At 44.4% G+C, this 12,878-nt stretch overlaps 1 protein-coding gene across 18 annotated transcripts in view; it reads right to left on the reverse strand.

Annotated features, from left to right (window-relative positions):
- PCDH15 (protocadherin related 15) overlaps positions 1-12,878 on the reverse strand; it is a 332,931-nt gene that overhangs the window by 24,478 nt on the left and 295,575 nt on the right. For all 18 annotated transcript variants that reach the window (XM_053948646.1, XM_053948647.1, XM_053948649.1 and 15 more), the window contains one exon: positions 4,847-5,023. In XM_053948646.1, coding sequence (XP_053804621.1) covers positions 4,847-5,023 — 177 coding nt within the window. The remainder of the gene's footprint in view (positions 1-4,846; positions 5,024-12,878) is intronic.

Below are 12,878 nucleotides of genomic sequence, written 5' to 3' on the forward strand. Positions count from 1 at the left end.
AGCTTCTGAAGGGAAATAAAAATCTTTGGATCAGTCCAGAAGTGAAGACTAAGTGTCTCACAAGCTGTCGAGCTCCAAAGACCAAAGTAGGAGATGTGTTAGGATGGAGGATCCTAAAAGGTGGGATCTATAGCAGAATTCCAGATCCTTACACATACAGTGGTTCTCTGGAGGAAGACGAGGGGGAAAAAGCCTCCAGAAAATGTCAAATAAAAAACAACAAAAAACTTCTGTAAGAATTTTTGTGTATAAACTCTGAATGTCTAAAGAAAGCTTGAGATAGCTTCAATTTCCTTACTCTGATCACGAGACAGAAATTCCAGTCCTCAAAAACCTTTCTTCAAGGGGGGTAATTTCTTACAATTGACTCTCCTCAGATTAATTTCCTGATAAATCCTTGTAGAATTTCTTGTCCCTGTTTTTTTTTTTTTTTTAATTTTGGAATTTTTGGGAGAATCCACTTTGCTCTGGGTATGTACTGGATCTTGTCACAGGCAGAACAGCTCGTCCTGATTGATGAATTTGGGCTGGTTTCATGATACTGAAGGCAAGAGGCTGCTGACCCCCACCCTCACAAAGGTGTCTGGAAGAATAATTCCCATTCCTGACATCTTCCACAAACTATTTCCTTGGTACTTGAGAAAAAAATCCCTTTTCCAACCTAAATGATGGCATAAAGTGGACATAAACATTCTCTTGCTGCCCACTAGATGTCACTGGTGCATGTCCCACGTCCTTTGAGCTGGTAAAAGCCTTCCCAGCAGGACACATTAAATCCCTGGATGATTTTAACCATCTCCCTGTTGAAATTCCACTGGCATTTTCCCGACAGAGCCTTTTTAATAGGTTCGTAACTCAGCCGTGAGCATTTACTCCGTGATGGAACCTGACACGTTGTGCAGGAGCTTCACACAGTTTCTTTTAACAGGGGACATTTTCCACTTAATTTATGCAGGAGGAATTTGCTGCATTCAACTGGTTTTTATGCTCCAATAAATCAAAGCCTCTTCCCTTTAAAAGATAGGAAAGGAGGCTGAACGTTTCAGTCTGGGAAATTATCTGAGTGGCTTCAGAGTCCTTTAGGGTTTGTGGAAGAGGGAGGACGTAGTGAAGTACAGGTGCTATTCAGACCCATTTTTGGGGTGTAATCAAACAGATTTGGAGCAAAAATCAGAGGAGGAGCAGCTGAGGGAGCTGGAAAGGGGCTCAGCCTGGAGAAAAGGAGGCTCAGGGGGGACCTTGTGGCTCTGCACAACTCCTGCCAGGAGGGGACAGCCAGGGGGGGTCGGGCTCTGCTGCCAGGGAACAGGGACAGGCCAAGGGGAAACGGCCTCAAGCTGTGCCAGGGGAGGCTCAGCTTGGACAGCAGCAGGAATTTCTGCATGCAAAGGGTGCTCAGGCCTTGGCAGGGGCTGCCCAGGGAGCTTTGGAGTGCCCATCCCTGGAGGTCTTCCATAAATGTGTGGATCTGAGGACATGGTTTAGTGGTTGGCTTGGAAATTCTGGGTTAAGTGCTGGACCTGATGAGCTCAGAGGTTCTTCCCAGCCTGAATGACTCTGTTTTATGAGATCCCTGGTTAATAAAAACTTCAGGTAATCAATCATAACAATCTGAAGGAAAAATATGGATCTATCGTTGTGCATCAGTTTTACAAAATACAGGACAAGGAAAATTCTGCATATCTTGAGAGACACAAGGGTTTTACCCCCTGGCACTAGCTGCTACATCCATGACTTCTAAATCATGCCTTGGTTTTCCAGGCAAACATTTCCCTGGAATTATTGTGGGATTAATATTATGGATTATGGGAGCCTCATGCTTTGGTTCAGTGGGGTTTGCTTCTCATGGTGACAACTGTGACTGTTCAGCTGCTGCTTGGTGAGCTGCTGTGTCCACCCCCTTCTCCCAGCTCCAGCTGCTTTGGGTTTGGATCCCTGATTCCTGTATCCCTGCAGTTCTCCACCTGCTGTTCCACTTCATCCTCAATTCCCCTCGCATTCGACCTTCAGAAATAATTGTTTTCAAACAGTGACAGGTTCACAAGAAATTCCGTTAAATCAGAGCCTCCACTCTGCTTTAGGAGCAGGAACACAGCAGGTGTTCCCAAAAAAGCCCATTCTGGAAAAGCCACAGGTATCTTCCAATACACAATCATTTGATGAGCTGTATAAAATTCCCAGCTGGCAGAAGTCACTAATTCTGTGCTGTTGGTCCTGGATACATCATGGAATTGTTGAACACTTGGAAAGTCACCTGTGGGAATTTATCTTCCTTATTGGTAATTAAATATTTAGGTAAACCATTTAATTTTAAATTAAAGAGGATTTTTTTTTAAATTTAATTTTTAGTAAAACAGGATGTTCTGTTTCTTTTGGACTTATTCACATTTCTCCCATCATATCCAGATAATGAAATTATCCTTTCACCCCCTGATCCCTTTTCTGTCAGATCCAGAGCAGATTCTTGGCTGGCAGAAGGGTGGTTGGGACTCGTGGCTTCCCAGTGAGGGGACAACCACTGCTGCAGTGTCCTCTGTCCATGGCAGGAAGAACCCTGAGCCATCCCTCTGAAATCAAACTCCCAGGAGGGACCTTTATCTTTTTAGGAGGTTAAAATCTTTGTGGATTTGGGTACGTCCCTGGCCCAAATCTCCTGAGGTTCTCCCACTTTCCAGTGAAAACATGGGAACTCAGCTGCAAAACTCCCTCTCCTTACTGCAGTGAGCTGACAGCCACTCACCTCTATCCTAAAGTCAAGGAAGCATTCCCTGGGATTTTGCTGATTTAAATACTTAAAAGCTTTTGAAGAGAAGGAAAGAAAGCCCCTAAAAAGCTGAATTTGCAGGCACAGGGAGCATTTTAATGAAGTTGTTTCTCAGATTAATCCCCCTTCCCTTGCTTTTGGAAAATCTGATTTTTAACCCATCTTAACTCTATTCTGCCCTGGATACTTCACTAGACACCTGAACATCCCTAAAAAGATATTCCAGTATTTTGAAAGGGTGCCAAAATGAAGAGGGACATGTTCTTCTGACCATGAAGAGAGTCTGCAAATGGAAAAGTTTATTTTTCCTGAAATTCAAAGAGCCAACTGCCTCCCTGTTCAGATAACAGCTGATTTTCATATCCTGATAGTAGTGGATTTACTGAGAGTTTTCCAAAGGGAGGAGGAAAGGGTCAGAATCTTGAATAAAACTGGGAAAAGATCACAGTGACTCCATTCTGGGAATGACCAATACTGGAAAAGTGACCACAAACACCCACTGAATATCACTGAGGCCTGAATAGACTGAATGGCCATGGGAATACCTAAAAACAAATACCAGGAAAAGAAAGGAGGCTCTATTGCTACCCCCCTGAAAGCTAATAATTATTGCTATTAATTATATTTCATATACTTTTTTATATAAAATATTTATTTTTTAATATTCCTACTTCAGAAAAATGATGCCAGAAGACTGGAGTGGGTTCAGAGAAAACTTCAAGTGATTAAAAGAATTAAAACATAGCCCAGAGCAGAACTTCTCAAGAATAAAAATACAGAGGATGATGTGAACATGAGCCTAGACCTTGGTGGGACCCAGAAATTAAAAGCACCAAGGCAGCTTTAATTTAGCACCTGAAGTTATAATAAAACTGAGCCTGGAAAAATGAAAATAAAAAAAGACAACAGGCCTATTTTTTGACAGGGAATTAACCTGCAATAACAACCCCCAAGTTGTAGTTGATTGGATTGTCTGGTGCAGTTGCATTGCTGACAGGTATGTTCAGAATTCATTTGGGGAGGTCCCAAACTTGCTCAGACTGATCCCAGTGATCTTTCCTAGCCTACAAAATCTGAGTATCTGCAGAAATTTCCTATGCTGCCATTCACCTACACTCTACCAGGAGCTCAGGAGAAGCAGCCCTTTTCCAACCTTATTTCCCTGCTGTGGTTTGCAGCCTTTTCCTGCCAGGCTGCTGAGGATGTGCTCAGCACAGGGAGAGCCTGGTGGGGCTCTCACCAAGAGAAAAACCAACACCAAGGCGGAACATGTCCAAAAAAAAAAAAAAAACCAAACCAAAAAAGTTTTTTTGTGTTTTTTTTTCTTTTTTCTTTTTTTTTTTTTCTCTTTTCTTTAGAAGAAGAATCTGATTTGCATTTTGAAGAGCCTGATCTCCTGTGTGGAGGTCAGGCTGCACTGAGGGTCACGTCCCAGTCTGTGTTTTACATGAGGTGCAAACCCCTCTGCTCCTTCCAAGGGAAAGGGAAAGGGAAAGGGGAAGGAAAAGGGGAAGGGGAAGGGGAAGGGAAGGGAAGACAAAAAAGAAAAAGAAAAAGAAAAAGAAAAAGAAAAAGAAAAAGAAAAGAAAAAGAAAAAGAAAAAGAAAAAGAAAAAGAAAAAGAAAAAGAAAAAGAAAAAGAAAAAAAAAAGAAAAAGAAAAAGAAAAAGAAAAAGAAAAAGAAGAAAAGCAAAACCAGACTCAAGCTCTAAAGAGAAACTGTGGGTAGCCTGAAGGTCAACACTGCAGCACCAAAGCCTGAAGATCACACAGGACCTTGTGTACATAGGAAGGAAATTCCTTGAAGGAATTTCAGTTGGAAGCTCCTCCACAGGGTGGACAAAACCCATTACAAGCTGTCATGGTGACAATGTCTAAATGATATGGTTTAGGACAATTCAGCCCAAGGCACTGGACTGAACTAGGAAGTGGCAAATTCCCAAGGTATCCGTAGGGGATATCCATGCAGCAGCTGTTTCAATGGATTTTTCTGTTCCTGTTATGCTGAACCAGTTTCTAACAGACCAACAGATTCCCAAGCAATCCATGGAAACAGAGAGAGATCAATAAAACAAACACTCACTTAAAAAGTTCGTTCCTCATGATGGCTCTGTTGGTTTGTGGGTCGATGGCGTAGACCATGAGGTCGGACTTGGTGTAATCCTCCTCAGAATATCCATCCCCAAACCTCCGTGCTCCGATGGATTCCACCACGACCGTCGCCCCCGGAATCTGGTCTTGGACGTAGCGTTCCAAAATCCTAAAGGGAAGAGGGAGATGGAAAGCTGCAGAGATTGATTTGTGCCACTCACCACCATAGGATGAGAAGGATTTTGACCTTCAGAGCACTTCTAAATAGGAATTGCTGCTCCACATAACCTCTGAAATGCTGAACTCCTGAGAAAAGCTCAGGAGAGAGCTTGGAGAGGTCTTCAGAAATTGTGTCCTTAAGTCCAGCTCTTTGTATTTATGACCCCAGTTGAGTTTTAAATGGCCGTGGGAATCATCACCTATATTTCACACAAAATCCCCCTGTCAGCCTTTTATTAAGTTATATGATTCCAGCACTTCCATTCCAGCCTTCCAGAGGGTGCATTCTATAAATTTTCACCCAGAGAAACAACCACTTGAACAGTTTTTGGTGGGATATTTCATCCAGGTCTCCAATATCACACAACATTTCTGGGGCTGCAACACCTGCTGCTCCAAAAGGTTTTACAGGCAGGAGGAAATTGGAATATTGGGCTGACACTTTTACCACAGGAAATAAAATCAAATAAACTGCAGCAGGATTCCACAAGCAGGGGAAAGAAAGGCTGGTAGAATTTAGAGGTAACAACAATAACAACAAAAACAAAAACAACAACCAGACTTGCTAATGGTTGATGAGGTTTCCAACGTGGGACCAAGAAAGGTTCACTCAAAGCCTACAGAGAATTTTATAAACAAAGGCATAAATTTAAATATTGTCAACTCCATGCAAAAAAAAAAAAAAAAAAAAAAAAAAGGGAGGGAGAAATAAACCAGAGCATTTGGAAGCGGAAAAGTTCCATCTAAACTTATAAGAAAATATAGAATTTCCTGGGGCAATTGATATGATCAGAAAAGCAATAGCTGAGCTGGGAGGCAAAAGCAGGGGAACTACAGGGAATGTGTTGCCTGATCCATCAAGGATACACCAGGGTGTGGAGGAAGACACATCTCCCACAAAAAAGGACATCAGTGACTTTAAGGTGTCACTTGCTCAACACAAAACCTTCTGTAGTTGCTGAGGTTACATTTTTGCTGTTGTATTTTTTTTCCTGACACAAGATTTCTCCCAGCTCCTGATTTTTCAAGACTTCTGATTCACATTTATCCAAAGAACATCTCTTCTCTTTGTGCAGAAATTTAGTGTGCCCTTAAAAACCATTGTAAGCTTTTAAGCTTTTCTATAAGATCTTAAAAAATTCAGGTATGTCAGAGCCGGGTCATACCTGAGGAGTGAATATATGGAATTACTGCAGAGAAAATAGGGATACAGATTGGCTGACACAGTGCTTGTGGAGTGGTGTCCTCTGAACAAGCTCTCCTGTTGTTTGCAGATATGGAAAACTCTGCTTATCTCTGTTTCTGGCATGCTCTGCACTGGCAGCCAAGGTGAGAACCTGTCACAGACACCTCAGCAACAATAATTCCCCCAGGGAAAACCTGACAGGACCAATCTGGGATGTGGAGATTACTATAAAACCCCACCAAACATGATGGAAGTGTAAATGGCTAGAAAGAAACCACAACCATTCTCAGAAGGGTGTTTGGCACAAAGTGTCAGGCAGAACAAACGTGTAAAGGACTTGCCTCCATAATTAGCATTTAATCATTTTTGCTGCAGGAGGAGATGCTTTTCATGGAATCACAGAATTCCAGAATCCACCCGGTGCCTGATGGCCACCTTGTCCCCAGCCCAGAGCACTGTGTGCCACCTCCAGCCCTTCCTGGGACACCTCCAGGCCTGGGCAGCCCCTACCAAGGCCTGAGCACCCTTTCCATGGAGAAATTCCTGTTGCTGTCCAAGCTGAGCCTCCCGTGGCACAGCTTGAGGCTGTTTCCCCTTGTGCTGTCCCTGTTTCCTTGTACAGAACTCTTATTACACCCAAGACAGACATGCTCCATCAGGTTGGAAAGTTATAATGTGGGATCACTTCTGGCAGAATGAGTAACAACATTCCCTTTCCTCAGTAATTCCTGGCATCCTACTGGAATTCATTGCCTTTGAGAATATCTTTGTCTAAAACATTGTTAAAACTGAAGAATAAACAGAATGTTTGGGAAAGGGATGGAGGGACAGGACATAGGGAATGACTTCCCACTGCCAGAGGGCAGGGATGGATGGGATATTGGGAAGGAATTGTTCCCTGGGAGGGTGGGCAGGCCCTGGCACAGGGTGCCCAGAGCAGCTGTGGCTGCCCCTGGATCCCTGGCAGTGCCCAAGGCCAGGTTGGATGGGGCTTGGAGCACCTGGGACAGTGGGAGGTGTCCCTGCCCATGGCAGGGCTGGCATGAGATGGGTGTGGAGGTCCCTTCCAACCCAAGCCATTCTGGAATTCTGTGATATCACTTCCTGAAAAATGGGTACACTGCAGCCATTGGCTATACTGGCATTGCAGGAAACCCCACAAAGTCCAGCAGAAAGGCAGCAGTGTTCAATTTGAAACACACAAATTGCATGTTTAGGTTAAAGCTGAGAATAAAATCACATTGAAGACTGAAAAGCTGCGGTTAAAGAATTAACTTAAAAATAGGGCAGTTCCCTATAGAGCTGTTTGAAAAATCCTTCAGCTGAACTTGTGATGCTAAAAACACTGTAGTGTTTTAGAACTCCTCTGGAAATGGCCACTTGCTTGCAGTGGTACTCACAAAAGAAAATTTGTTTTAGATTTCTACTTTTAAGTATCAACAGGGACCGCAGCTCTGCTGTATTGATCAGCAGAATTCAAATTAAAATTAGTCTGTTAATTGTTAATCCCACAAGGGTCATTCTCCAAGTGGTGTGTAAGAGCTGGAAGCAGGAGCAGAACAGGCAGAGAGCCTTTCCAACTGCTCCAAGTCCACAGGAGCTGCTCAGTAGTGACGGAAATGCCTCCCAAAGCATCCCCATTAGCACAGCTCTCCCAATTCCCAGCAGTGACACCGGACAAGAGGAGCTACTCTGTTATCAAGGGATCCTGAGGCCCAGAGTTCCCTGAAAATCCTGAGGTAATTTTTTTTTTCATCTTTAGATGTAAAATAAATGGAAAGGCAAAATAATACAGGGGTGTTGGTCTGCTGAGCTGTCTCTTGGCTGGGGAATTCTGCCCCATGAAGTCCCAGAATAGTTTGGGTTGGAAGTGACCTCAAAACCCATCCAGTGCCACCCCTGCCATGGCAGGGACACCTTCCACTGTCCCAGGTGGCTCCAAGCCCTGTCCAACCTGACCTTGGGCACTGCCAGGGATCCAGGGGCAGCCCCAGCTGCTCTGGGCACCCTGTGCCAGGGCCTGCTCATCCTCCCTGGGAACAATTCCTAATTCCCAATATCCCATCCATCCCTGCCCTCTGGCAGTGGGAAGCCATTCTTTGTGTCATGGCACTTCCCACTTTTGTGAAAATCCCATCTCCAGCCATCTTGCACATCCCCTGTAGGTACTGGAAAGGGGCTTTCAGAACATTCCTAAACTGGTACTTCCTGGAACAACACTGAAAGCAGCAGATCAAACCCCAAAATCTGGGATAAGGTACCACATTCCCAGCCTCCTCTCAGTGCCATGTCCATGTGTTTGAATACACATCGGAGGTTGCTGTATCCCCTTCCAGGCAGACAAGACCCTGGAGAACACAGGATTAAATTTAGGGGTTCACCCTAGCATCACAGCAAGAAATTATTTAGGATTTTAACAACCTATTGTGGTTTTGGAGCACACAAAGTATTTTAAGAGATGGAAAAAAAAAAAGCCCCCACACATTCTTTCTTTCAGGACTCAGATTAGCAAAGACTTGGAGTGAGCAGTGTTGAAGATTCAATATTCTGCATAATTTGGCCAAAATTCTGTTTGCCAAAAATAACCTGGTGCAATAATAATAATAATAATAATAATAAATTTGTATTCTAGGTGTTTGAAAACACAAATTTGGCAACCATGAAGAGCTGAGAGCATCCAGCCCCCCCGCCATGAGCATCAATACACACTTTTCAAGTGCTTTAATTAACTCCTCAACGCTGCTCCACTTCAGCCAAATTCTGGCTGTGTGGAGTCTTTGTGGGATTAATAATTGACAATGAAACCACTGGATTTTCAACTGGACTCTCCTAAAGAGACAAGGACCAATTCCAGCCCCTCTGGTGCAGTCAGTGATAGATTTGAGGAGATACACTGGAGCCCCAGCTCCCAGATTCCTTATCACAACATAAATAGAGCTCAGGCGAGGGTCTGCTCATCCTGTGGTGTCTTGGGTTTATTCCAAGTCCAAAAACATCACTTTTTTATAAAACAGCCTTTCACAAATGCTATTTTTATATCACACATGTCTCCAGCAGGAAGGACCAGCACAGAGACAATTCCCTCTGCATAGAATAACATATATAATATTTCATAGTAACATTATTAATAGTATTTAGAAAACAACCCAGAGCCAATGCCTTCATACCCACTTATCCTAATCCTATAAAAGCAGAGAATTAAGGTTGGAAAAGGCCTTTAAGATTCAAGTCCCACTGTCACCCCAGCACCACTACAAGCAGATTGGTTTGCACACCTGAAAGGAAATTTCCTTTCTTACACACTGCTGCAGTTGCTTTCCTTCTCTTTGTGCTCATCCTGTAAAATCCTGCCCTCCAAAACCCCTGCATACACTCCAACTTTTTATTTCAGCCTCATTTGTCCCAGTCGCAGAAGGAACATTGCGCTCATCCAAAGAATAATACCCAGAGACATCGCCCCTCTGACCCTGAGGACAATCTCCAGATCTCAGCACAAAAGGGCTTTTCCTGCAATTGTCAGCAATTCCTGGGGAAAGCAGGAGTTTACAGCTTTATCCACTGCATTAAGAGAGCTTTGGAGAGATCCATTAGCACAAGAACCCCAGGAGTTACAGAGAGCAGGAGCTTGCTGAACCGGGGCTTCCCAGCTGCCAGGACCAGTAGCAAGTGGAAAAGCTGGAGTTGTAGAAGTTTGGGTCTCTATTACCCAACTTAATAAAGGTGGCCTGCAGTTATTAATCATCCTGATTGCTCAGGAGGGAGGGTGGAACAGGCTCTGTGAACACTGCACCAAGCCCTGGGATGCTTTCCCAGAAAAGCCAGACTGGCTGGACATGAAACAGGAGACAGCCAGTTGGTGGCAAATGTCCCCCTGATCTGTTTATTTAATCAGATTTTATCTAATTCAATCAATTCTGTTATTACCAATCTATTCCTTTTCTAAGTTTGCAATTTAATTTGGAATGAAACATTACAGTGTGCAGAAGTGTCAGAGAAAAAGGGGAGGGGAGGTGGAGCGGAGGGACAGGAGCAAAGTGACTCCAAAATGTTCCTGTCAGAGCGGTAAAGGGTGAAGTACAAAGCAGCTACAGCTGGACCTGTGACTCAGGAACGTTTCATAAAGGGCAGGAAACCGAGTGCCACCTGTGGAAAGGGCTCAAGGGCAAGGTCACTGCCACCACCCCAACAGGCAAACGGTCCAGCCACCTGTAATTAGATTTAGTTCAGTAATTATCTGGCAAAAATCTTAAAGTGAGCATGGGAATGTAACTTCTCCTGTGGGAAGAGTAACAAGACTGAGTGATTTATACCGTGCAGCTGAGATGTGCTCAATTTTTACCAGTTCAGGGACTGAGGAGAAGAAAAAACATAACTGCAGGGAAATCATCCACGTCTGAAACACTTCCCTGAACTGCGTGTTCCAGCTCCCAGATATAAAATTTATTGTCTCATATACTACGATTAGACATAAAATCTTTTGTTATGCACAATGTACATGTGCTGTATATTATGATCTATAATTTACAGCAGTATTTACTGCTGTAGTATTTTATAACATCTCTTTTAAGTGCAGCACAGTTTCTGTGCATTAAGTAGAGTTCCTTTGAAGAATGATGGCAGTCAGCTTTAGATATGCAAACCATTAAGTTGGAAGGTTCAACATTCATATTCCAAAAAAACTCCCTCAGCAATAACTCCAAGAATCAGCACTTGATTCTACATTTGGATTGTCAGGGAAAAGCCTGCCTGGCCACTTCTGCATTGTGTTAAAGGGCTCAGCATTGATCTTCACCTGGGGAACTTCCCCATTCTTTTCAGAGCATAAAACTGACTGAGAAAAGCATGGCTGAAGTGAGGGGAGAAACCCTGGAGAGCTGCACAAGGAAGATCTGGGGATCCTGATATCCCAGGGGCAGCAGGAGAGCATTGACAGCAGGTCAGGGGGGGGATCCTGGCCCTGTGGGCAGCCCTGGAGGCACCTCTGGAGTGCTGTGTCCAGCTCTGGAGCCTCAGCAGAGCAGGGCCAGGAGCTGCTGGAGCTGAGCAAGGGCCTGGAGCATCTGGGTGCCCAGGAAAGGCTGAGGGAGCTGGGGCTGCTCAGCCTGGAGAGGAGCCCCAGCTGAGAGGGGCCCTCAGGCCTGGCTGTCCCTGTGTGCAGGGAGGGGCAGAGCAGGGCCCAGGCTCTGCTCCGGGGCCCAGCAATGGCACCAGAGCCACGGGCAGGGCCTGAGCCCAGCAATTCCCCCTGCACAGGAGGCACAACTTCTTCCCTGGGCAGTGCCCAGCCCTGAGCACACTGTGCACAGAGCCTGGGGGCTCTCCTCCCTGGGGCTGGGGCAGAGCTGTGTGCACACAATGCTGTGCCCTGTGCTCTGGGATGGCCCTGCTGGAGCAGGGAGGTGCCACCAGTGCCCACTGAGCTCCCTCAGCCTCAGCCACCCTGTGACTCTCTATATTTGATCCAAACTCTCATTTTAACCCACTCCACTATTCCACTTCAGAGGAACTGATGTGCTATCTCATCTCTACAGGAGTGTACAGAGGAATTTACTTCCCAAGACAGTTCTCTCCCCTGCAGGATGGGAGAAGCTCAGATCTCTCTTGGCAGTCTGGCTTATCTGACTTTAGGCAGAGCTTTAAGTGCTCACCACATGAAAATCAAGGAATTAAATGCTCTGAGAACCACTTTGGCTGTTTTATTTCAGGAATGGGATTTGATGATGCCTCTGGCTTGCCTCCAACAGAGGATATGCTATGATTCCATGAAATGCTGTTCCTTGCCCAACAAACAAGCATTCCCCTAAACTTGCATTTTTCAAGAACACCCCGTCATCTGTCTCCACCAAGTTTTCTGAAGGAGAGGAGTACACACTTAATTTTCCACGAAGCCTCAGCCTATTTTCTCTGCCCCTCCTGCAGCAGACAGAAATGGGTCTGTCTGCACAGCCATAATTAAGGTGGGCAAGAGAAATGGCAAATGGGACATTGATGTGCAGCCCAGAGAATATGAGAAGCTTGATGAAATTAAAGCAGTTGGAGGAAAACACTGAATGACGGCAAAAGATCCTATTGGAACTGTCAGGGAAGACAAGTCCATTGTATTCTTCAAAAAACTCCTAAGCCAAATATTGATGCTTCAAATCTTCTCTTCCCTGCTTTGCTCCCTTTATATGGACCATTAATTCCCACCCATCTCTGGGTGTGCTGAGTGTGGAAAAACGGAATTATATAATTCTTAACACCTCATAACTCCTTGTGAAATGACAGAACCTGGTATAACTTCTTCTCCAAAGTTGTTTAAACCACTATTTATTTTATTGTGAAAAATCACTGTAATTCTACAAATGACTTCTGTGCCCCCCCACCCTAACATTCCCTATCACCAACTCTTGGCTAAATGTTCTATTTTCAGGGATTAATATTTGCCAAAATGAGAAGAGAAAGAGCTGAATAACCCAGGTAGTGACTAATTTAATTCACAGATCACAGAATGGTTTATGTTGGGAAGAGATCTTAAGGATCATCTTGTTCCAACTCCCCTGCCACAGGCAGGGACACATCCCACTAGACAGGGCTGATGATAGTCTTTTTCTCTGCTAATTAATGATACATTCAATTT

This window comes from Vidua chalybeata, chromosome 8 (genome assembly GCF_026979565.1).
Source record: "Vidua chalybeata isolate OUT-0048 chromosome 8, bVidCha1 merged haplotype, whole genome shotgun sequence".
Lineage (NCBI taxonomy): Eukaryota > Metazoa > Chordata > Aves > Passeriformes > Viduidae > Vidua > Vidua chalybeata.